The following is a 26,515-nucleotide window of genomic DNA, read 5'->3' as shown; positions in this document are numbered from 1 at the left end:
TAATGCCCTACGGGGCGATGCAGGTAACTAATAAATAAATAAAATAAAATAAAAAGAGTGAGGGTCTTTCTAAAACTCTGAACGCGTGCCAGTAAACTTATTAAGCATCTTGGTGCTTGTACTGTGACCTGAGACGGCACATGTACGTACACGTACATGTACCTGAGCAGCACATGTACGTGTTCAAATTAAGGAACGCAGTGTGTCCCGTAACAGTGGCACCTTTTCCCGCTTGGTATGCTTTACCGCATAACATTGCGTATTGCGGCGAAGCTAACTTTAAAGGCAAATACTGCCAAGTGAAGCGGTGTGTTTCGGCGTTTTTTTCAGACCGCTAAATTCGACCAACCGGACAATTCGACCAGTGCCGTCGGTCCCGTCAGGATCGAATTAACGGAAGTAGACTATATATGGTATTTTAGAATATTCAAAATTAACCAAATATCTCGCAATATTCCCCCCCGTGGGACTGGCACCAGGGCAGCAAACTAAGCTCTCGGATAGCTTTGAGGTATGTGTGAATGTCTATTGTTGAGTCTTTTCTCACAAAAACAAGAGGAATGTGCCCAGTGGCAGTCACCCTACCTTAAACCATGACAGATGCCGCATGGGAGTTTCGACAAACTGTCCAACTGGTTGCTTTAGCAAGCTCCGACATTATAGCAAGCACACAATAGTTCTGAGTGCTCTGAGAAGCCTCTACTGTGAATATTACCGTGATTAACCTGTGCGGTAACGTGATCAAGCACATGCTGGGGGCTCCTTCCTGCTCCTTTTAAAAGCCAGTTGGGAAAGGAGGGGGCGCTTGCTCTGTTTGCTGCAGTTTGATCTCGGCTTCCCGCAGATGTTTCTTTGTCATTTTACGGCACTCAACATTACTGTAGCTAGCAATGCATCGAACCTTGGCTTTTGGCTCAGGGTTGTCCAAAAAACTGCGCATGGAAATAAGAAATTTTGTTCGAAATAATAGCTGCATGGTTTTTGGAGTTTGAATTCACAGGAGTTTTTCTCTATTCAATTACATAGGACTTTGCTGGGACCAACAGAGCAGTCCGATTATCCCTCAATTCAAATTAAGAGATTTCGAATTATCGGGATTTCACTGTATTCACCCACATTTAATGATTAGTTTCGTCAGCATACCTTAGCATACGGTAGCCAGAAGCAGCATCTTTTTACTAAAAAAGAAAAAGGTGCTGCTATTGGTTTTAAAAGGAATGGGCATCTTTTGCTAAGGACATCACGACAGTCTCACTCAAGCATAATGCTGCTTGAACTTGGTCATCTGACAACAACTCTTGGTATTGTATCATCGAAAGCTGTCAAAGCCTAAACGTGCGATTACCTGTAGTGCTGGTGAAAGGAGGCAGCAGCACGTTCGAACTGCTTCCAGGCGTATTTCTTTGTGCTCACTTGTCAGGTACGTGTTTGCACAATGCTTGACAAAGCTCGTCAGTGTTCGCCCTGAAATATCAAGAGCAATACCAGTTTTTGCAAGGTATGCGTTGGCGTTGCATATGCGCATGAATTTTGCAAGGTAGGCAGATGCGGTGGCAGCAGTGGCAGCAAAGTACAGACGGCCATCGAACGTCGCTCTGCAACCTGCAACCTTTTACAGATTTTCCTTTGTTGCGTGTCTACTGGCGTGATGCTATCGTCTCGAGCTGAAGATAGGACTGCCTGAACTCCTAGATGGAAAGCGCATGCGCACGATTACCTGCCACTCCCCGTGCCTAACAACTGGTTCATCAATCTGGCGCCTGGCTTATCCTTCACCATACACCACGTGCATCCTTCAGACACGTCACAAGAACTCCTTTCTGCTGCCACAAATACGGGTTGGGCTGTGGTTTCCTGGTCCTCTGGCAGCAGCGGCAGCGGAGTACAGACGGCCATCTAACATCGCTCTGTAACCTTTTACAGATTTTCCTCTGCTGCGTGTCTATGGCGTGATGCTATCGTTTCGCGCTGAAGATAGGACTGCCTGAACTCCTGGATGGAAAGCACATGCGCACGAGCTCCCGGTGCTTAACAACTGGTTCATCAATGCGGCGCCTGGCGTAGCCTTCACCATGGACCACGTGCACCCTTCAGACACCATCACAATAAGTCTCTTCTGCTGCTACAAATACGGGTTGCGCTGTGGTTTCCTGGTTATTTGGCAGCAGCGGCAGCGGTGTACAGACAGCCATCTAACATCGCTCTGTAACCTTTTACAGATTTTCCTCTGCTGCGTGTCTACGGCGTGATGCTATCGTTTCGCGCTGAAGATAGGACTGCCTGAACTCCTGGATGGAAAGCACATGCGCACGAGCTCCCCGTGCTTAACAACTGGTTCATCAATCCGGCGTCTGGCGTATCCTTCACCATGGACCCCATGCATCCTTCAGACACGTCACAAGAAGTCCCTTCTGCTGCTACAAATGTGGGTTGCGCTGTGGTTTCCTGGTCATTTGGCAGCAGCGTCAGCAGAGTACAGACGGCCATCTAACATCGCTCTGTAACCTTTTACAGATTTTCCTCTCCTGCGTGTATATGGCGTGATGCTTGTGTGCGTTTGCGAATCAGTAATTACAGCCCACAACGCAAGTGCCAAATCGCTCGCGTTCCAACACAGTCGTGCTTATCGGTCTGATTAGGTGTGCGAACAGAGTGCGACAGTGTTGGCCTTTCCAGATGTGTGCGCAACACAGGGTCCATAGCGGCACGCTTTGCATGAGCACGCGCCGGCACGACAGCAACACCGGGTAGCCGAGAAGCACTGAGTCGCGGCTAAGGCCTGTGCACGTTACTGGCACGGTAACTCGCCGCATACCGTTTGCCATTAGCGGGCCGCCATTTGACGGCGGTTTTGCTCGCGAACGGCGAGATATCCTTACCGTAGAGAAGATGAGACTAGCGAGCCTCCATGTACCGATGATACCAGGACTCATTTGTGCGGCAGCCTCACCGCCGCTGATCGCTCGACGGCGCCGATATCGTCACTAGGCCTTTTCCGGTTCACTTCAAAGCTAAAGCGGACGGCGCTTCGGAATGAATTACCGACGCTCATGAGCCACAATAATTGTACACAAAGAAGAAAAATACACGGATATTAGCGGCGCTGCCCGCTGCGATGCGAGCAGAGCCAAGCCGGTCATCTCCCGTCGGTAGCCGTGCGCTGCAGCTGAGCTCGACAAGTATCGGAGTTCTCGTTCATGTTAAACGTTTGACAGTGGATATCGTTGTTCATGAAATGTATAATTTATGCATCGCTTTATCTAGCGGAAATTATTTTGCTTGGAATAGAAGCCGCAGCCGATGTTTTTGTCGCCGGTGGCAGAGGTGCGCAGCTTCGCGGTCGTTGATTGGCCCGTCGATCATGCTGGGGGCGGCGCACCAGCCGAACTGCCGTCTACTTTGGACACTTCTCACGCGGCAGACATTCTACGACACTAGAGGCCGGTTTGCAGTCGGTATACTTGCCGCTAGCGTGGACGTGCCTTAACTGGAAGTGGACAGTCTTTTGAGAAGCGCGTTAGAAATGACATGTGTCACGTGACAGTGGAGGAGCACTCGGCGAGGAGGAGAGACCAGCCGACGAGGAGAGTAGCGAAGGAAAAAGCGAAACGAGCGAGGGCCATGTTTCGATCACCAAACACGTGTAACTCCGCTATTACGGCACTATTTCGAAAAATTTTCACAGCTATGTGTTCGTTGTAGACTCGTGCACAACTGCAACACCACAACTAAATTTCGACCTCTGGGTGGTTTAGGGGCCCTTTAAGTCTCAAGTTCATTCGGTCAATGTTTGTGTGCCCCAGGGCAGTATTCTAGGGCCCCTTCTTTTTAATATTTTTGTTAACAATCTACAGTATAGACCACTTATAATGTAACCGCTTATAGTGCAGGACCGGATATAGTGCGGTCTTTTCAGACTCCCGTTAATTTTCCCATAGCACTCCATGTATACACGTATCGCTTATAGTGTACTTGCAGGAAACGAAATACCGGTTACAGTGCGGCTGCCTGGGAGAACGGAAGTCAGCGGAGACAGCGAACGCTCCCCTCAAACGGGCGCCCCAAGGAGTGCTCGAGGAAGAGAGACGAAGTGGAGGAGAAGGGCACGTGGTGCGAACGAACAGCCAGTGAGGCTGAAACCAGAATCTTGAGTGCGAGTCATGAAATGTCACGGCGCGCATAGCGAGCGAGGGCCACGAAACTGCCAACGCCGGCCAACGCTCGCTTCACGATAACGGCAGTAAACGAAACTTCAGGGAGCGGGCGGCACCGGCACGGCACAGCGAAGGGCACACGCGGATACCGTAGAATGTGAGGGAGGGCGACAGGGAAGCGGATTTCGTCTCGGCAACTCCGCCGTTTCAGTGGCTCCCCTCACCCTCCCTCGTAGCTCCGTCATTTTCGACTGTCACCGTGCCACCCGTCGCCGTGCAGGCGCCGCCGCTACAGACGGCCCGGCGCCAGCTCCCCGAAGTTTCGTTTTTTGCCGTTATCGGGAAGCGGGCGTATGCCGGTGTGGGAAGTTTCGTTGGCCGGCCTGGGACAGCGCCGCGGCTTCCCTCTGCGCCGTAGCCGCAGCGTGCATGGTCAACACATGACTAGAAAGTAGAGGAAGCATAAAGGAGAAAGAAGGGTTCACTGCCATTTTCTACGCGTGGCTACGGTAGCGTGGCTGAGACGTCGGCACGTACACGCATCTTCCAGCGCAACACAAAATCGGCGGCGACCTTGCCATTTGAGAGAGGGTGAAATGTCCGCCGCGTTTCTTTTTTCCTTTCTTTTTTTTTGGTTTTGTTCATGCGCGACGTTGAGGGGTCTCTCCTAAGCTTTTACTCTATGGCGGTGCCGGAGCAATGCCGGTTGGAGGCGCCGCCGCGTGATTTGGTTCGAATTAACGAGATTCGACTGTAAATTGAATGCAAACGTTCTAGCCGCATTCCTCGACTGTCGCATATGCGTGGCGGCTCGGTGCACATGTTTTGCATATGTGCGGGCCTTGAAAATTGTTGCTTTGGTTATAGTGCGGTACCGCTTATAGTGCGGATATTCGCGACTCCGGCGACTTACGTTATAAGCGGTCTACACTGTAGTAAACATTGATGTTGACACACGCTATGTTCTCTATGCCGATGACAGTACACTATTTTTTTCATCTAGCCACTCACAGAGCTAATGCAGTTTTAAATAAACTGCATACATGGTCACTTGACAATGGTTTGACTATTAATTTGGAGAACACTAACGCAGTGTTATTTTGTACTGAGAACATGCAAATTACTTTCGAGGAAGATTTAATAATGAACAACCCTAAAATTGAACTCATAAATTCGGTTAAATCTTCAGGCGTATTTTTTGATCATACCATGACCTGGCATAGCCACATAGATTTTCTTGCTCGTAAGCTCTCACAAATTTATTTATTTATTTATTTACAAATACCTCACAGGCCTACGAAGAGGCATAGGGTGAGGGGGGTGTAGGTTACAATAAATACAATCAGTTAAAAGATATCGATGCTACAAGGAACCAAACATAGGCACAAGACAAAGAAATTTGCATATAACAAAAACCAGACATATAGTAAAAAAAAAAAGATCACTGGAATCATTTATTCCTTAAACTACCTTCCACGTTGTATTAAATACTTAATATATAACTCCCTTTTTCTGAGCCATTACTTTTGTCTTGTCTGGGGTACGACTTCTGAAACTAATATCTAGAGCAGGGGTTCTCAGGTACGTTCATCCCAGGGAACCCTGCTAAGCTCCATAAAGTGCCAAGGAACCCCCCCCCCGATTTAACCGAATTATCGAGGGTATCAAGAAAACAAACAAATGCTGCACTACGTCAACACGCTTTTATTTACTCAATGAATCGTCAAATCTTGTTTCTATTTAGCACAAGACCAGTGCAGAAGCTGAAATTCTCTTCATCTTATGACTGATTAGCGCTAGCAGCGGCGAAGGCCTCGCGACATCCTTCGCGGCGCGCGTTTTCATCTGAGACGCGCTTTGCACCAACGGACGCACATTCCGATTATTTTTTCGCCACTCAGCTGCTTCTCCAACAAATTGTCCGTCCATCGCGATGTAGCCGGTGCTTTTTATCTTTGACAGCTTTGCACTGAGTAAAAGCGAAACTACTGCTTGCCGCAACCGCTGTCGACGAAACCGCGGCCGCTATCAACGCGATCATGGACGGCGATCTTGCGGTTCAGAACGCAGGCGGCTGACGCACGCACCAAGTCAAAACAAAACTACCTTTCTCTGCAAGACGTGCGGACGAAACTGCGGTCGCTATCGACGCTGCCATGGGAGGCGACTACGCAGTTGTGAAGGCACACAGCCGACGCGCGCATCGAGTGAAAACGAAACTACTATTTGCCGCAACCGCTGCGGACGAAACTGCGGTGGTTATCGACGCGATCAGAGATAGCGACTACGCACTTACGGGGGCACGCGGCTAGCCGCCAACGCGGTGTTACACGTGGCGATAAACGCTAGAATAAAGGCTTTAAAGGCACAATTAGGCACGAAGCGCTTCGGCGTTGCTGTCAGTCACGTGCCGCGTACGATTGCCGCTGAGGACCACGGCGATGCGGACTGCGCCGCTTCGTTTCGGTTGGACGCTACGCCGTTCTTGCTCTTCTGCGGCGCGCATTTGCGGTGCTCCGCGTTTTTTTTTTTTTTTTTTTTCGATCAACGTATAGGTCAGTGCGCACGCTATCGGCACCTACCCTATCTACAAATAGGAGAAAGGCGCATGGTGGTAAGTTACGGCCTCCGAGATTCAAGTGCGAAAGCTTAGGCGCGCTGCCCGTTCTCAGAGGTTGGGTGGCTACAAGCTGCTTGCATATTTATTGCGCAGTTCGCGCATTGCTGTTACGCACTGTGATGTGCTTTTTGACACTCGGGCATGAGTAATGGATGAGTAATGGAGGTGGATCAAGCGCACCGCGTGTTCGCCGTTTTAGACACTTGTCGGGAGCGGGACCAGGGAAAATTTATCAGTGGCTCGCGGAACCCCGAGCAGGGGCCTGCGGAACCCGTAGGTTCCGCGGAACCCACTTTGAGAACCCATGATCTAGAGTGTACATTCTGCAAAAGAAGGCTGTTCGCGCTATTTGTAACAAACCATATGATTTCCCTTCAGCATCTTTATTTCATGAACTTGGGACACCGAAAGTTAAGGCCATTTTAAAGTATCGTTTACTACTTGCGTATAAAAAATGAGCAGAAAAGAAGCCACACGAAGCTCCCTACAATATTAGAAAGCCACAGTTTTAGCATGTACCAAAATCGTGCACCAACTACAGATCACAAATATTAAACTCTAGGATACCTCGGTTACTAAATGATCGTACTGTTAATGAAATTAGTATTGTGTCTTGTTCTCCTCCTGACATTCTTGCTTCTTTCTCCCGTGTGTAAGCTGTATGCTTTTATTTAAGGTTAGAAAGTGGATTTAGGTGTTGTGCTTTTCTTTTCTCTTCTTTTTATGCATCTTTTGTTATTTCTCATCTGTGATGTTTATTATGGTATATGTTATAGTGCTTGAATTGTAAGCAATTAGAAAAACTGTATTACCGCTCTGCTGATCCTTTCGTTTTATGGGTATTTGGGGCTGGTCAAGCTGCCACGAGCAGCTTTTTCCCCACTTTCCCTCCGCAATACTGTATTTTGTTTTGTGGAAATAAAGCAATAAAGCATACATTATCTTATTAGCTGAGTGTTAAGACACATCCAGTAACAAGATTTCTGTTTTAGCAGCTTTAAAGGGGCATGCTGCATTTGCAATAACATGTGGAAAAGGATACTGTTAGCTCAGTTGGAAACTGGGCTAATTGGCTTCCATTAAACGCAGTAAACAGCCCACTGTCCTTTCGTATCTTGACCTGCTGTCTTTGCTGTTCACAATATGCCGTTAGCTCATTTAAATATGTGATCTGTTTTTTTATCAGAGGGTTGAAGATGCTCATCTTAAAAGGTTGCTCGAAATCAACATCTAGCAAAGTTTTAGACAATGCACTTCTATTGCAACTAACATATTTTTGTGCGTATAACCTGCACCAAAAATCTTAACAGTAAAGTCGAGGTGCAGGTTACATGCAAATTTCACCTTGAGGCATGGCTTCTGTGATGCCACTCCTCAAAGCAATGTTCTTCACCATTCAAAGTTGTGCTATCTCCTACTTTCTCCCTACTCCTGCGTGTTGAAACTCCCTTTTCCTCTCCTTCGTGGTCGTCCATTCCACTCCTCTTTACGGGTCACCATTTTGCGTTTAGTTGTTAGTGAATATTGCATGCAGTGCCAGTGAACTAGAACTCTGATCACGATGAGCTACACTCAACAGCTGTCGTTTACGGCACAGCAGAAGCTGAAGGTTATCAGCATTGGCGAAGAGGTGGAATGGGGGGGTAACAGAGCCACTGGCCAAAGGTACAGTGTGCACGAGTCCTGCATCCACGAGTGAGAACTGTTTTGGAAAGATTTGAGCGTTGTTTTAAAGCAGTTATTTCTGCGGGTTATACGTGCGGATTTAAACAATTTTTCTTTCTTTCTGGGCTGTTGTAATCGGGGGTGCGGGTTATATAGAAGATATACCACATCTCTATACTCACCTTGAAAGTCAAAGCTACCCAAGGTCTTCAAAGCGAGAGAAATGGTTGCAACATCAGTGGTTTCTGAAAATGTTCATGAAACGTTACGATTAAGCAAACAGCAGTGCAAAGGAAACTAGCAAATAAGATCTGGATAATACGGAATTCGAAGCAGAAACTTTGCAAGTTTCAATGCAGTCCACATTATGACACCAGTGAGCATACTTGTCCGATTATGAATAAACACACAATGCATTCACATTCTGCTCAGCCATAAATTCATCATCAAGATTACAATGGTTGTCTTGATGACTATGACGTTGACTATGATTGATGTGATAATGATGTTAACACTGTTTCACAATTTCATTCATTCCACTAGAGCACCGGCATGCTTGGAACGACCCTACTCCACACACAGGCTTCATAATCATTTCAGCTATGCTCGCATTTACGGTTCTACACACGGATTCCAATACTCTGCTCTTCCTCATGCCGTCAGGTTTTGGAATTCTGTCCCGGATAGCATCGCATGCCTGTCCAACTATAATCCATTTCGTGACGCCTTGACCGACTATATGTCTAATAAAATGTGAGGCTTTGCGGCTGTCGCACCACGCATTCTTGTCTTTACACTACGTTTTGCACCTTATTGTAGTGTTCATACCGTTATGTCGCTGTGTTTACTGTTATCTCACTATGTCGCGTTAGTACCTCGGTTGTGGGTCCGGTTGTGTTATGTAAATTGCTACTGTTTATGTATGTCATATATTCTATGTATTTTCTGTGTATTTTCGATGTACTGCCCTTCTTACTCAATGCCTCAATTGGAGCCTGTAAGGTATTTTTAAATAAATAAATAAATATGACTGAGGACTTCAGTGCTGTAATGAGGGCCACGAAGTTGAGACAGTATGGAAGACTGCTGAAGGTTGCTGCTGTTATCAGAGGGTGTACACTATATTTTGTAAGAATCTGAAGGCCTTTCGCAATGCACAGAGCAGGGGGGGTATTCTGCAAGTGTCCACCTAGTGGACATGTCCATTTCATCTGCTGCTGAAGTTCTGATTGGCTGGGCTGAGGTACATGTCAGAGTAAGACAGGCGCCCCCAGCCAATCAGCACTTCACCAGGAGACGAAATGGACATGTCCACTAGGTGGACACTTACAGAATACTCCCCCTGTACTGACAGAGTAGAATTTCATTGATGTGATATGTTTTGTACGATATAAGCTGGTGCAGAAGTGACAATAGGGGATACTGAAAATGACAAGTGCCATCTATCGACTTGCAGCAAAGCGCCATCTGCCATCTTGTTGAAGGCACAGCAAAATGAAGCTGCTCGCTCGACAGTATAACTACACTCATAGCTGCTGCTTTCACCCTTACTCTGTAGTGTCTGGCCACTGCTGTTTGCTGCTATATAGGTATGACATAAGGAAATTATGGCAATGCTGGCAACAAGCTAGGTGTGTTTTTTTCAGCAATAGGCATATCAAAATCAACAAATAAAATAAAATAAAGTCTGCGTGATAAACAGTGGTCTACACAGATGGCATTTTCCATTTCGTTTCCTTGTGTCTGTTGGCTTACTGCGACAGGTATCCCACCCCCCCAATGAAATTTAAAAATGAAAAGCTGCTTTCTTTCTTTTCTTCGCACATCAGCTGATTAGTGCTCAAGGGCAACACTCGCTTCTATACAAAAAATTGTTTGTAAATGCAGATACCTGTTTAGTCTAGGTGAGCGTAACTATATTTTTTTAATGTTTACGTGAGGCACAGCTGTTTTATGTCTGTTTAGCGAGACGTTTTTCTATTTAGCGACTAGCAACATTTTTTGTAGACTACAGACAGACCAACATGGCAATATTTTAGCGACCTTGAAGTTAAGAAAGTTTCTTCAAGAATGGCTTTCCAAATCACATTTCAATATTCAAGAATTGGGCAGCCGAAACTGACTGTACGATTTGTGGGTTCTGTGATTATGTGGAAGCAAATGTGCTCTGCACTGACAGAGAACATACGTTGTGGTTAACTGCGCCAAATAAAACAGGCTTCACGTTGTGCTTACAAAATGTTGTTTTTTTTTAATTCTTTACGAAACCCATTCAAAAGGGTCATAACACTGCGGTTACCATAGTTTAACTAGATATGTTGAATTGGTGGATGTTAGCTAGTCTAGCAATAAATTATGTTACCAGTTGTAATAAATTTTATGGTGAAACATGGAAGCAGCAGGTGAACAAGACAACAAATAAACTGTAGAAAGGGGTACATCTCATATCAGCTGGGCTTGTTCCCGCGAAGCTCCCATGAATTCAAATGCAGGGCTCTTGGGCAAATCTATACCGCACTGAGCTCTCAAGTAGAACAAGAGGTGGCCTGTATAATGTTTACATAATTGGCATAGCCGTGATAATGACATGAACAAGCGCGTGCCAGAGTACTTAGATATTTCTCTCATGAGTGCCAAACACAGGAATATTTGCTAGCACAAGATGGGCCAAGTGGGTTCTTGCGCTATGAAAATTAGGTTGTCGAAGTTATTTGAACTGTGCTAGACTTGCAACCTTGAAATCTCAAGGTAAACAAAAAATGTAAGCTATCATCATCTGTTGTTTGGTAAATGTATTAGCAAAGTTAAAGCCCTCTGAACCCTGCTGATAAATTTGTTGTTTATTCTTCACCTGCATGTACACTGAAGAAATGTAAAACGTCTTGCTGGATGCATACCTAGCTTAATTTATAGTTTGCCAGACCACCTACATTATTTAAATGTCACTCGACAGTTCTAGCAACAATTTTAGCGACCTTACAACACAATTCAGCGAAAATTTAGCGACTTCTTTGTCTCTGTTAAGTGACATGTACGAAAAAAACTTACGCTTAAGTAAGCTTAAGCTTCGCCTTTAAGAGTGGAACGCGATAGTGTTATTGGACGCCATTGACGCCGACACAGACACCATATTTTCTGTGACATGGGGCGCGATCAAAATTTAGAAAGGCTCGGTTTTCAACATTCCCCTCAATGTTGCCTAGAACCAAAGTACAGCGAAACACCATCAGAATTGGACGACGCTTAAGCTTCGCCTTTAAGAGTGAAATGCAATAGCATTCGAAGATCCCTGGCTGCTTATCAGGCTTTTTTCTTGTACATTCAAATTACAATCCGACACTATCACGTCTGTAGGTTGTGGTTAAGTCGTACTTTACGATTTTTCTGGCAGATTTTATTTTGAGAAATTGAATTTTTGTTCGCTAACGCCTTGCGCCATGTGAAGGGCCCGCCCGGTCGGGGTGGTTCAGGATGATGTTGTTTGGCATGATTATTTCCGCCAGACGCCGATGCTTATGCCAACGCAGGATTTTCTGCGACACGGGGCCCTTAACGCGTTAAATAGTTGGCACCATTGTTGTGCCTCATGCAGCCATGGGTGATCATCTTCAGGAGGTTAGCTTAATTCTTTTGTTCCCACGTCTATAGAGCTCAATCAATTTGATTGACAGTTCTTTTACATGGTGTGAAGCATTTAGGTTGGAATTCTTCCATGTCAAACGTGGATATAATGAACCTCGTTTCAACAAAATTTGCGATGTAATGGACTATTTTCATTTCCCTATCTTAGTTCCACAGAAAACTCTGTATGTTTCTTTCGAGATTTATTCAAGTAATTTCGTGACACAGTTTTGACTTGACAAACTTTTCGGCCATTTCAAGCATGTACTTGGAGCCTGTATGACTGCTAAATGTAGCAACACTATAAAAATGCCGGCCGAGGCAACATTATTCACAAGCGTCCTTCCACATGAAAAGTTTGAGCACATGCTCTGGGGCAGAGTATGCAGGAAACACCCTGCGCCATTTGTCACATTGGTAAACAACTTGCAGAGGCCAAAGGGCATGCGGCAGCTTGGAACGCTCCGAGAAACATGAAAGCTAACAATTCTTTCAGCGCAAGCGGGGGTGGGGAGGGTAAGGGGGCAGGATACGCACTATCTGCACTCTCCCCCCAGTGCGCAAGTCTCCTCCTCTAGTCTTGTCGTGGCTATGCATGGCTGTCCATACGCGGGCCATGTGCTGTATCTTGGAGGTAATCTGCAGCAAGTACAAAGGGTGAGCCGAGATGGTTGGTATTTTGATGCACATTGCGTTCCTGCACGTCTAGTGTTGGCGGTTGCATTATCTCAAGTTTCCAAGACACACTGCCAAGCATTTGCTCGTGTTGTGATGGCTAGTGTTCACGGTCATCTGCTCCATGTTCACCTGAGCGCACACGACACCGATAAAACTACGAGCCTTACTTGCCGTAGTTGTCTCTTTTATATTACCATCAATGCTCCGCCTTTCTGGCGAAACTGTGACATTTTTATTTTATCAAGATGAATATCTAAATCTTTTTACACTTTTTCTTAATTTGTAGGTGCCATCTGATGATGGCTGTGGGCACTAAGCGAGGTCAGCCATGGCGTTCAAAATTTACGGTGCCACGCGACATAGTAACACTCCCAAATCTCGGTCGCCATGAGCCACTCCGATGAATTGCTCTCGGCACGATCTGCACCACACGTGCTGGCGCTCATAACCACGCTATTATGGCGCGACCTTCTTGCAATTTGTTTATAAGTTCTTAATGACAAGATACTATCCACCAGGAATGTCCTAAAAGTTTGTGAAATTATTTTTACTGCTGAAATTTTGAAACCTCGAATTATAGAAATTCACGATTTAATAAACTTTTATGCTGCAAGTACACCTTCATTATATCGAGGTTTGACTGTATTAGCAACATCATGCACTGTCTGAAATGACGACTGCATTTTAAATATTTGTCGGATTTCACAATTTCTGGCCAGATTGTGAAGTCTGGAAAAATAAAACTTAAGACTAGAGGTATCGTTGAAACTAGCCTCCAGTGGTCCTAGCAATTCTTCAATACTCGGCAACATTACTTTTAAATGACAGCAGCAGTGAAGCAGCTGGACTTGTCCTCTGGTCCCAGCAGGTGTATGCATTACACTCAAACCTCGTTATAACGAAGTTGAAGGGGAGCCGCAATTATTTTGTTATTATTTATAACAGTTTACGGCAACCCATTATTTCATTATAGTATCAATTATAACAGTTTACGGCAATGTATGCTCAGTTGGGTGCACAACTACAGTAGAATCCCACTGTTACATTCCCGGGTGCTACGTTTTCCCGGCTGTTACGTCGTTTTCGGCCAGTCCCGGCATAGCTCCCATAGGACCCAACCCTGCTGTTGCGTCACAACTGTGAGACTGTTCCCGCATCATGCATTCCGAACTGCCGCCCCGCGCCGGCCCGAACGGCCATGTTGACTTTTCATGTCGCTTGGCTTGGTGGCTTGACGATGGGAGTGGCCGCCCAAAGTGCCGGGGGCAACACCTATGACGTATTTTCGGTTTCCGCTAGCCAAAGAATGGCCTTAGAGATCCGTATTTGCTACCTAAAGCAGGTGTCTATGACGCGTTGGGGCCCTAAAATTTTTTTTGCCGCATAACTATTCCGTATAAAGTCCAAGGGTGATAACGCCATCGCCGCACGCCGTATTCTCTATGTGCGAGTGAAGGCGTGTGAGGGTCAGTCGACAATTGCGGTTCAATCTCGCACACGCGAAGCAGGAAGACAGGGCGGATGCGCACTTATTTTGTCGCCTGTGAGGCATGGGGGGAGGGAGGGGGGGTTACTCCGGCGCTGTATGTTGAAAGCGATCTGCGATGTGGAAAAAGTGCGCGTCGGCGCGGCGTTGTACTCTGTTATCAACTGCGTACTGCGCCGCTGCGTGCAATCAGCGCGGGCCATATTTTGAAAGTGATCTGCGTTGCGGGTAAGAATCTAGGCAGTGTAGGTGCGTCGGCGGCTCGTAGCTTTGTGCGTGCCGTGTGTTTTCGGCAATCAGTCTGAGTTGAAGTGATAGACAGCACGAAGGTCACTTCGCTTGCTGCTGCTGCGGCGCTGCGCCACTTGGCCGCTTCTCACTGCCGTCATGTGGCCCGCCTGCTCGTTTTGCTCCGCTGGTTGAGCGAGGAGGATAGCTTGCTTGGCCACGCATGGCGTGGATGCGCATGGCCGTGAGGTCGACGGCAGGTGCCCAGGCGTCGACCTCACTCACAGGCGTGAGGTCTACCTCAGGTGTATCAGTCTACCACAGGCGTATTAGTCTACCAAAAGAAATACAATTTTTTGGTAGACTAATATAGTTTGTAATATCCATTGACAAGTAAATTTTACTTCGTTACAACGAGGTTTCAAATGCATGGTTCTCTATGAAGATTTCGACGGGAATTTCATTTACTTTGTTATATCCATTATTTCGTTATATCCCGTTACGTTATAACGAGGTTTGAGTGTATTTAATTGCATCAAACACTCCTTAATTTTGATGTATTTGGCCGCACAGTGGTTAATTCAGACAACCCTCGGAGAGCAACTGCACGACTTATAAAGAGCAAAAGCAAAAGAGTACGCGCATACGAGTGTGTGGTCGATTTCAGACAGTCTTTCGACCAAACAAACAATGCTTCGTGAGCCTAAAGAACACAGTAAAAAACGAACCAGGTGCTTGCTGCAATGAGTAAAAACAAATGCTTCATGTACAATAGGAACTTACCTATTTTCACATTTGCGAAGCTACTGCTTTCAAGCATAGCATGGCTAGTACTGACACCAACAAGTCTTTATAATAATTTTTTTTTTGTATGATCCGACTTACAAAAAGTTGGGAACTAGGAACCAGGTGGATATTTTGCATATTTCACAATAGTACTTATAGTAAAAATAGCAAATTATTACTCTGATTCGTGTTCCTTGAGGTGCTTCTTTGAAGTTTCACATAAGAATCCTCAAAAATTGTCTCAGCAATTATCACTGCTATACATTTTCTTTCTCTGACACTGCTATACATCCATTGCTATACAAAACACCAGTGAGCAGGCTATAATTTTATGTATCCCAGTATACGTTGAGACTAATACGTCTAGAAATAAAATGTTAAATCATAAAGGCACCGAAAATGAGCACATTTCTAGCAGTAACGAAAGAGTTAAGAAGCTGTTGGACAACTGTTGTGCATGCAAATCAGCTTTATTTTTTATTTTTGTTTTTGATATGGCCAGTGTGCAATTTTTAATAGTGCATTCAAGAATTTTGTATTTTGCAAGAAAATGCACAGCTCACCACTGTCAGTATACATGCAAAATACGTTACTGTGGTTCAAATCTGTGTCAGCCAATTGGAGCGCTTCCTGTGTACATGTAGCAGCAGTAATGAATCAGGATGCTAGTTCTTTCTCTGTTTGCTTACTTCTTTTGCTTTTATTTTTGCACTGCGAAATACAGTGCTGCAGCTATGTGAAGCTAAGCTTTATGATATTACTAAGATAGCGGTGTTACATCAATGAAAAGCCGCCCTATCCACGATGCAAAGGCACCTTCCGAAGCGATTTTCTAACAGATTTTTGTTGATTTTTGCTAGAAAAGTGTGGTTTTTTCAACTTCTGCTTCATATTTCTTTCTAATATTTCCCCACATAACAAAAGAACACCTGGAGATCATGGAAAAAGCTACAGAATTGGAAACTGTGACCAAATCGACCATTCTAATTGCAAAGTCCCCCCTCAAAGGAGTGGGTAGTCAACCAAAGAAGTGGGTAGTAAATCATAGCAGGAAGTGGCATTGCCCCCATCACCCACTGAGGGGAGAACCCTGACCATAGATTAAGCTTAGTAGTGGCCGCAGATGAATGCATGTCTACCTAAACATCAATAGATATTCAAACTGCAATTGCATCAATTGCGTCAAAAGGTAACAGGAGGTTATAATAGAAACCATGAATGAAACTAGCACCAATACAAGTGCATATGGTTCATCTTATTTCGCCTACCCAGAGACTAGTTGTGTGGCTTAGGGACACCTATGGCCAGTTTTGAGTCTGCTGTTCTACTTCCAGACAGTTCTAATGTACTTCCATTTCCCATAGGCTAGACGTGAGTGTCAACTACTGTTACAAGCTGTGGCAAAAGGAAGCAGTTTCCCCAGCGTAACACCAAGCGTAAGAGGTTTTAAAGCAGAGTGCAAAACTGTGCCCACACAAACACCGTGACTTCCCATAACTGGACAAAAAAGTGGAGACAGACCTGGACTTGGCTGAGCTGCATGCATGTGCTTGGGCACACCAGGGTGCTTGAGTGGACGCTGCATCAGTATACAGGACAGCATCTTTAGCAAGCCATCCTGGATGTCTCGCTTTAGCTGGGGAATGCGCAGCGACACTTCCTGCAAGGCAGCTGTCAATGCTGGACTGCAAAGAGCAATGCACTCATCAGGCACATTCGCTCACGGTTTCATACATGTGTTATCACCTTTTTCCTCGGCGATACAAGACATATTTTTGACTGAGTGTTGCGCATTAGGATCAGTGTCCACAGGACAAGAAAAAAAAAAAAGACAGGATGGTTGCTTGTTTCATTGTGCGCCTTATACGAAGCATACTCAATTCATACACTAGCTAACCTAATAAGCTCTATGTTAACACTAATTTCAGTGACTGGTTACAATAACAACTGTAGCTTTCGATTCTGACACCCTAAAAAGACATACAAATCTAAATATATAGCTACCAAAATAGACTTTAATTTAAATGGTTGTGCACTCATTAACCGAAATAAATACAGTAAACCCTCGTTAACTCAAACTCTGATATGTCAAATTATCGGATAAGTCGAATTTTTTCCCTGGCACGGTGTCAACTCCATGGGGTTCCCCTTATCTCGAAATGCAACTCTCAACTCCGGAACTCCGGATATCTCAAAACCTAGACTGCGAAAACGCTGAAAAAAAAAAAAAGACAGTACCAAAACAATTTTTTTTACTTTTTTGCACAGCTGTGGTATCGCCAAAAAGTGAAACCAGGGCCGATATTTTGTACGGATGCCTTTTCCAATGCTAATGCCTTTTCGTGCTTTTCGCGCTTGGTCAGCGGTCGTAGCGACAGTCCACTCACGTTACCAATGGGCTCAGCCGGCCGTGATTGGTGGATGATAAGACTAGCATAGAATAAAGCATAACGCATCCCTACAAAATACGGGCCCAGGCCTGCAATTTTTTTACCAATGCCTTTTGCTTGATTCTACGTCACCCTCATCTACAGTTCTCGGCCAGCCGATCCCACTGATTACGTGGGTGGAGCGTCGCTACGACCGCTGACGCACGCAATGAGTGCGAGAAAGAGTAGCGTCGGCCAGAGGCGAGCGCGCCGCCACTTGTAAACGCGCCAGCCACTCATTGGCAGTGCCCAGTGCTCGGAGGCAGCTGTTGTGCACAGCTGCGCTGGCGGTGGTCACATTACAAAGCAGGGCGGTGGCGAGCTCTTTCCTGTGGCATTTGCTCACAACGCACAGTCCCTATATACGACTGACATGTCGGTTGCTGGGTCACACATAATATTGCAAAAATGATTTACTAAAGGTACTGCTCCTGGTACATTGAGCTTTTGTGAGGAAGTCAGCAGTTCTTCTTCTTTCTGGGGTTTTACGTGCCAAAATCAGTTCTGATTATGAGGCACGCCGTGGTGGATGGCTCCGGATTAATTTTGACCACCTGAGGTTCTTTAACGTGCACTACAATGCAAGCACATGGGCGTTCATGCATTTCGCCTCCATTTAAAATCAGGCCGCTGCGGCCGGGATTCGATCCCGTGGTCTCATGCTCAGCGGCACAACGCCAGACGGCGGTTAACATCGCCATATTGAAAAGGAGTCATGTTGGGTTTACGTGGTGGTTATGCTTATATTTTCGTTCATTCGGTTATCTCGAAACTCCGCTTATCTCAAAATTTTTTCCAGTTTTTACTACGTCGAGTTAAAGAGGTATTACTGTAATGTATTTGAGTATATGTATATGTGTGCACTGGGGTGAGGGGGGGGGGGGGGGTGAGTAAACAGCACGTATGCACACAACATTGTAAAACTTCATCACATTACATTTTTGCATTTGTTTGCACAGTATGCACAAAAGATGCGTGAAATGCTTACACACCAACTCACACTGAACAACACACCTTATCATATTTGCTGCGAAAAATCACCACTGTATGCTGCTGCAGTCAGTGATGAATGTGCTTTTCTAACTGGATGAAAGTACTTAATACATGTTGATGCTGTCATAGCAAGGGAGGCATCACTCATACTATGCTAGAAGCAAACTGAAAAATACAGTAAGCCCTCGTTAACTTGAATTCTGGCATCTCAAAACCTTGGTTAAGTAGAAATTCTTTTTTGACCGTGGTGTCAACACGTGTTTTTCACTTCTTATCTTGAAAACATTTTGCACCGGATTCCAAAAATTACTAGGGATCCCTTATGCTACAACTAAGACGACTTGAAGACGAAAGCCTAAGCACGCTAACTCAATGACAGCCACAATGACATGACAGTCATTTTCGCAAGTAATCCTTCATTCAGCAAACTTGGACCGTGACTCGGCACTTTTTTGCTGAGTCATCATCATTCTGAAACCACAATTTAGTCATTTTTCAAGTGATCATGTTTTTTTGCAATTCATCCTTCCTATGATTCACCAAACTCGTACCGTGACTCAACACCTTTTTTTGCTGAGTCACTGACTTCAACCCTCAAATCTCACGTATATATATATTTTTTTGCAAGTCCGATGGATGCAACATATTACTTTTTGGAGCAGATTTCGGAGCAGGAAAAATGACACTTTGGAGCAGCCGTAAGTGTTTTGGGAGCAGAAAAACAACGCTAGATTGGAGCAGTTATTGGTGTTTGCCACATGACTCCTGGAGTTAAAAACATCACTGAAGGATCTCATAAATATTAATATTTATTATGAAACATATTGCACATACAATAATAAATGCAAATTGCAAGAAACAAACAAGAAAATGGATGTACGTTATCGAACACGCAGTAAAATTAGCTATATACTTAAAATATCAGTACTTACAGCACAAATGAGATCAAACTGGTTAATCTGGAAACCACATTATAAAAGCAACCACAATCATATATAACCGTTGCAAAAGCAGCAGTTGATAATCAGTATGAGATCGAAGTAATCCCAGTCACTTTCACATTTCACCAAATAGTCTGCATGTCAAGTTCAAGAATACAGCTAAACGAGCTATATATTTCAAATGCCAGTTCTCGTGGCAGAAATGAGATCAAAGCTGATAAAGTTGAGCATCAAAAGCTGAGCAACATGCCATTTCGGAGCAGGTTCAGAGCAATTACTAACAAAAATGACAGTTTGGAGCAGCATGTAGCAGCATTTCTCTTTTGGAGCAGTTTGGAGCAATTGGAGCAGCACTTCCATCACAGAAGTCACTCTCCCACTCCATAACCCCTTGATTCACTCTTAATTCACAATTGATTCACTCTTGATCCACCCTATCACTGCTTGCTTCACCTTCATTCACATTATCATCTCGGTTTTACTTCCATCACACTTGGTTTGCTCTATTACTCCCAATTTCCAATTTTCATCACTCTTGATTCACCCTATCAGCATTTGATTCATGTTAATTCACTCTTAATTCTCTCTCATTTACTCTTCATTATCTTAGCTCACTCTATCTCATCATTACCTTTCGTTTGATTCCTATCACCCAACTATTCTCCTTTAATTCACCATCAATTCACTCTTAATTCACCTCATTCACCTTTCTGCATACTCATTCTTTATCATTATCATTACCATCATTACCCATTACTATAATCAATTCTCAGTTCTTGGCCACTTTTTGAGTTTTTCGACCCCTTTTTCTGCTTTGTCATGCTCATTATCATAATTAATTTAATTACTATTACGATCATTTATTGTTATTTATATTCCTCATGTAATTACCTATCGATTGATATACAATGTTATGAGGCTTGTAATGATCTTATTGAGTTATCGATATTTTGAATTTTTTACCTATTTTTTCAAGGTCACCTCAAAACGAAACATATAAGGCTTTTTTTGCCTTAATATCTTGAAATCTAGACTTCGAATATACCAGGAAAAAGGCAACCGGGCCCATCAGTAGCATCAATTACACTCCCTTTCCACCCAACAGAAACTCGCTAGTTAAGCCAGGCAGCACTGTTTGCTGATCTTTCCCCCTTCTTTCCGTCTGTCATCACTTGCGCGCACTTGCACAGCTGCCTTTTTGTTGGGGCCTCACACAGCAGTGGTGAGCTGGCAATTAAATTCTTTTTTTTTAACTGTGATAGCAATTATATGGACACTCCAAGCGGATTTCGGCCGTCGGCGTCGCCGTGAGGTTCCGTATAAAGTCCAAGGGCGATAAAATCGTCGCCGCGCTCCATATGTTGTATGTGCGCGTGAAAGCACACGAGGGACTTTTACGGAGAGCAAACGCACGGCAGAGAGCAAACGTGACGTCTTCCGTGGCTCAAAAGGCCGTGGAGGGATGGGGCGACGTGCTGCTGCAGCACCAATTGCATATCATGCGACCAGGCACAAGGGGAACTGGCAACTCAATCTCGCACGCGAAAGGAGGAAAGCAAGAAGGCAGCGCGGGAGGGAGGGGGTGCGGCTTCTACTCTGCCAGCAACTGCGTACTTGTACTTTGCACGGGCAGTCACGTGCACCGTATCTTGAAAGCGATCTGCACACGGCTCCTACATTTGTATGCACTGTGCTTTCGCCGCTCAGTTTCCGCTGAAGCGATAGACTGCACAAACTTTCGCTCGCTGCTGCTGCCACGCTTGCTCTCGCCAGCATTTTGAAAGCAGTTGTGTGCCGTCACTGGAGTGTGATCTATGTTTGCTTGTGCGCGCTGACACCATGCTTGATAATTTAGTTAGTAAGCGAATGTATCCAAGTTTATACAGCCGATAAAACTACTATCCTTACTCCGTATAGCTTTCTACTAATTTGCTATCGCAATTGATGCTTCGCCTTTCAGGCGAAACTGAGACATTTTCCCCCTTCATTTCAGATGTGTAGCGACAGATCAATGTAGACAAAGCGTAGTAATCATGACATGGACCGCATGCCTCCCAGCATTCAGTTGAAGCGCTCTGTTAGTCCATTAGTCTGTGGATGGTAGGCTGTAGATGTGCGGTGAACTGTACGGCATGAACGAAGGAGTTCCTGAAGGACATCGGATAAAAACACATGCCCTGTCGCTCAGTAGCTCGCGTGGTGCGCCATGGCAAAGGATGAAATGGCGTAAGATAACTCCCGCAACGTCACGAGCACCAGCCAAAGGAAGCGCGGCTGTTTCCGCATACCTTGTTAGGTGGTCACTGCGACGATGACCCATCTGTCATCAGCGACAGAGCATGGAAGTGGGCCATAAAGATTGATTCTGACCCGGTCGAAGGGGCATGCAGGACACGGTAAAGGCTGCAGGAGTCCGGGCGAATGGGGAAATGGCTTTCGTCGTTGACACAATTGGCAAAACCGAATATATTTTCAGACATAGGTGTATAGTCCACGCCAGTAATAACGATGGCGTCACCGCTCATACGTTTTCAGTGCACCAGCATAAGCCTGTTGGGGGTCAGCTTAGGAAACTCTGCAACGGCGTGAAGTTTGTCGGTTACACAATCACCTCCCCCCCCATCTATATTTGCAAGTACTGACAGGAGAAATTCCTGACAATTTTATTCCCAGATATACAAATGACCACATGAACAGTTAGACCTCACTTTGGCAAGCATTTCGTTGTTGCAAATTTTGCCTTCAAAAATTCTGTAAAATTTAATAAAATTTTCGGGCCTTACGTCCCACAACCACCATCTTATTATGAGGCATGCCGTAGTGGGGAACTCCGGATTAATTTCGACCAGCTGGGGTTCTTTAACGTGCACCCAATGGACAGCACACGGCGTTTTTGCATTTCGCCCCAACTAAATGCGGCCGCCGCGGCTGAGATTTGATCCCGCGAACTCGTGCTTAGCAGCGCAATGCCAAAGCCACTAAGCAACCACAGCGGGTGTTCAAAAATTCTTCAGAGAATGTTTGATTGTAAGAAACTCCATTTCTTTCATAATTTGCGAGGACGAGATTCCCAGCGTCTTAGACGAGTGACACATGGACGAATGGCACTGTGTCCTCATATTCTTCCCAATGTTAAATTGCCGTTCGCACTCTGCATTCCACTGTGGTATGAACAAAATACCAAGCGTGACTTCGGCTGAGCACTCTTTTAAAAATACATGAAGATACTTTTTGCTTACGCAATGTCAGAGTGGCTGACGCAAAGGATAACGATGGAGAGTCGAGTGTTGCTAGTTGCGGAACACAGCATTCGCTCGCTAGCTTAATGAGACAGGCCAGTAGGTCACTCAACAACCCCATCAGCGTAAGGAGCGGCTCCGCGGTTAACGAAATAGCGCATGTATAGGGTTTTCCTACTCAGTGCCTCCTTTATTTATGAAGGAGGCGTTGCCCTACTACTTTCTTAACAATGTTTTGCACGATTCACTTCCAACTGGATTGGATTGGGTTGGATTCTTTTTGCCAATGTGGCCTGACAAAGCGTTGGACATGCATAGAAACGGGACACAAGTGCAATTTCCGGGAGATTTTCCTGTCAACCGTACAACTGGGAGAAATAGTCCAAATCCGGGAGTCTCCTGGGTAATCCGGGAGATTTGGCAGGTATGCATTTACCTCTAAACAGCCTGTCAAGAGTCAGGCAAACTGAAATAGAAATCTGCACTTCCTTTCGCAGGATTTTCAGGTTCACAACCGCGGTGTGCATCGCGTCCTGCTCCTGCGCGAACACTGGTGGAAATAATTTAGCTTGCATGAAATCAATGAGTAACTCTATCACCCCGGGGTCGGTGTCGCTGTCAATCTCGTCGTCACTGCCGCTGCTGTCATCGCCTCCTGGCAACCTTTTTCTGGCAACCTGACAATCTCCCAGAGCTTGGTAATGTCAGCGGCTTCCACCATGTTGGTTTCGCTATCATGGGGAGTTTCGCCCTGACACATAAAACCCGCCTTTGCCGCTGATCGGTATGGCCCCTGGATGCAGACGTCATGCTCGCGGCGCTCCTGCACGAGCTCGTACTTCATATGAGTCTAGAAAATTTTTCAGCTGTCTCAAGTGACACAGCTTTGCGCTTAGTACGCACCATCTTCTAATCTTCGGCACCATCTACTTCGGGGCTCTTTCCGTGGAGCATTTCTGTGCTCGCTGAGAGTGTAGAAACGGCGGGTACCGCATCGCTTTTTTTTTTTATTCGCTCTCTTTTCTCTGGATGCATGGAGCATGATCACGGTCGACGCGGGCGCGAAACGGCTGGCACCATCTTGTGGCATACTGCGCCAACTCGCGATGCTCTCCATGGCTTTCGCAAGCGGCGCCCAGGCGGGACGCGCTGCGCGGTAATGGCGGCATATACGAACTCATGCAGGCAAACATGTCGACCCGTCTCAACATCGTTCGTTTAAAGGAGTACTGACACAAAAATTTGAAGCTGAGATAACTTACGAGATCGATTTAGGTGGACACACACACTTCCTCTACAAAATATCAGTGGTGGATATAGCTCGGAACATATTTAAAATTAATTTTAAAGTACGTGCGCGCAGCTAAAACCGCAAAGCGCAGCACCTCGCGACATTGACATCAGGCAGGGATTGTAAACAACCGAGAAAACGCTACATCACGAGTTTGCGCTGCCGACGGGCCACGGCTGGCGAGCAAGTTTCTCGCCGCTCCGATTGTCCCGGTGTTGTTTTTTTCTCTCCCTGGTCGACACGCTGGCCCTTTTGCCGCTGAAGGCGGCACAAAATCGGCTTAATTTGTTTCCGACATGAGATAACTCTTAAGCACGGTGTAAGAAGATAGGTCTTCCGACGGCGCGCCCGCACTGTTGCGAGAGAGCGGCCACTTCGTGTGACCGGAAGTGAGCACCACCGCTAGGGGCAGCACGTGTTCAGGAGGCCTTGGAAAAGCGGCGCATCCGTGGATAATTTACAACCTCCGTCAGCATTTAAACACCCATATCCAAAGATATGCAATTTTTCGTTATTTAGACGGCAAATTCTGACCAGGTAGAAGGTTTCATGCCACTTACAGTCAAAATACCGACATTTCGAACACGAGAGAGACGCGTCGTCTGCTCGAGCAGACGGCGCGCTGCGCTTACCGCTGCTTGCCGCGTCGGAGTCAATCGGAATGTTGGTAGAAATATAAAGGGACGTTCCTCCAATCAAGTAGAGTCGTTTTAAGCAAGCGAATGACATATATTCATCGAAATAAAGCACTTCTGCTGTGCATGCCCATAAAAGCGCCAGCAAAGCGAGCGAAAAAGTGGCCCCCAGAACAGGTGCTGCCCCTTGCGGCAGCGGCGTGCGTAGAGTCACACTATGTGGCCCCGCCTCGCGCCGCCGTCGGATCACCTTCCTTTTTTACACTGTGCTCTTAAGTAAAGTGACCTCGAAAGTGTGCATGTTATAAAACGTTGTGCGATATGGTAAATCGTTGGCGTGATTTTGGCTCGCAAGCGGTCAGCGCAGCCACCGCAGCAATCGTCTCTACGAAGCGGTTCGCCTTAATTGCTGACGTGTTTTCTCATCGTTATCAACGGTGTCGGCAAAACTAATTGTACTGTCAGTTATGAGCGACATAAATGGGCAGACGTTGATTTGGTTGACGAATACAGGTGCTTTATTACGAGCTGCGGATGGATCGCAAGGGCCGTCGGCCCCGGATCAGATGGCCAGCAAGCTAGGCCTATACTGTTTCCCAGTGATCACCAGCTCGGCTGGCATGCTCGTTCGCTAATGTCGGCATCGATAAGCGGCAGAAGCGGTTCCAGTTCATGCACGCTACTTAGAATGGACCCCGTTGAAGGATTTGCTCGCTTCATTTCGAAGCATGCCGAGCTTAGAGCAGTCCGTTGATCTTCCACCAAGACTACGTAGCCCCAAGCCTGATGCTGTGCCGACTTTTACCCCACCTTGTGTCCTGCTCCGGAATATGCTTCATTCCCAAAGCACCCTCGACGAATGGTTCGTACTACTTGTAGCAGTGCGTATACGCATATTCATATAGCTGTCGCTGGCCGCACTTTCCGAGTCGCTGCTTTGTAGTGGATTGAATCAAAAGTGGTTGGCCACGTCTAATACGGTGGCGACTTCCACTTGGAGGAAATAGTCGCCGCTGGACGACGAAAATGAGGACGACAGCGACGACATCGCGAAGCACGTGCAGGCATAGCAGACGAACTATTTAGCAACACAAGGCTCGCGCACCGGCGAGCACGCTGGTGTGCCACGTCACAGTTTTGTGCGATCACGTGCCCACTGTGTTTACGATCCCTCTTTTCAGATCTCGTTGCTCTCTGAAACCGAAACTTCGACTGCTCGCTACAAACAAGACTCCAAATAATTACCTGTCGCACTCAGAAGCAAATGAGGTTGAGCACCATGATTACTGGGGCATTAGCTACTTATTACAGCAGAAAAAACAAGATCGAAAATTTTTGTGTCAGTTCTTCTTTAAGGGGAACTTAGCAATGCAAATGTCACGAGTATTCTGGATGGGAAAAGACATCCAGAAGGCAATGTTTTGATCGTTATATCCGATATGCCGTGAATAAAATATTGTTATATCTGGGTTTCTTTCTCCTAGCCCTAACACATAAGTCGATACTTAAGTCGACTCATCGTTATAACTGATACATCGTTATATGTGGTATCGTGATAAATGCACTGCCCTGTAAACATGATAGTTCTGTTAAGAACGAATGATGGACAATGGTTGAAAAAGCAAGCACACGAAAAATTGTTGACTATTTTTTAAACCAAGCGCCGGCCAGACAGGCTTGCAAGAACCATGCCTCTATCTAGCTGTTTCGAAATATGGCAACCATAGGAAAATATTTGTAGCCAAGGTT

The 26,515-nt window shown here is 45.7% G+C and overlaps 2 protein-coding genes across 2 annotated transcripts in view; one reads left to right on the top strand and one right to left on the bottom strand.

Annotated features, from left to right (window-relative positions):
* Window positions 1-26,515, top strand: part of LOC119446831 (septin-1) — a 610,438-nt gene that overhangs the window by 405,161 nt on the left and 178,762 nt on the right. The gene's annotated exons all lie outside the window — the stretch shown is intronic.
* Window positions 1-26,515, bottom strand: part of LOC119446821 (serine/threonine-protein kinase mTOR) — a 246,829-nt gene that overhangs the window by 210,058 nt on the left and 10,256 nt on the right. Inside the window, exons 7-9 of the mRNA XM_049664437.1 lie at window positions 16,760-16,923; window positions 8,622-8,684; window positions 1,346-1,464 (exon numbers count right to left, since the gene is read on the bottom strand). Coding sequence (XP_049520394.1) covers window positions 1,346-1,464; window positions 8,622-8,684; window positions 16,760-16,923 — 346 coding nt within the window. The remainder of the gene's footprint in view (window positions 1-1,345; window positions 1,465-8,621; window positions 8,685-16,759; window positions 16,924-26,515) is intronic.

Source organism: Dermacentor silvarum, chromosome 3 (genome assembly GCF_013339745.2).
Source record: "Dermacentor silvarum isolate Dsil-2018 chromosome 3, BIME_Dsil_1.4, whole genome shotgun sequence".
Lineage (NCBI taxonomy): Eukaryota > Metazoa > Arthropoda > Arachnida > Ixodida > Ixodidae > Dermacentor > Dermacentor silvarum.
Note: the sequence above shows the minus strand (reverse complement) of the source record. Positions and strands in the feature narration are given on the sequence as shown.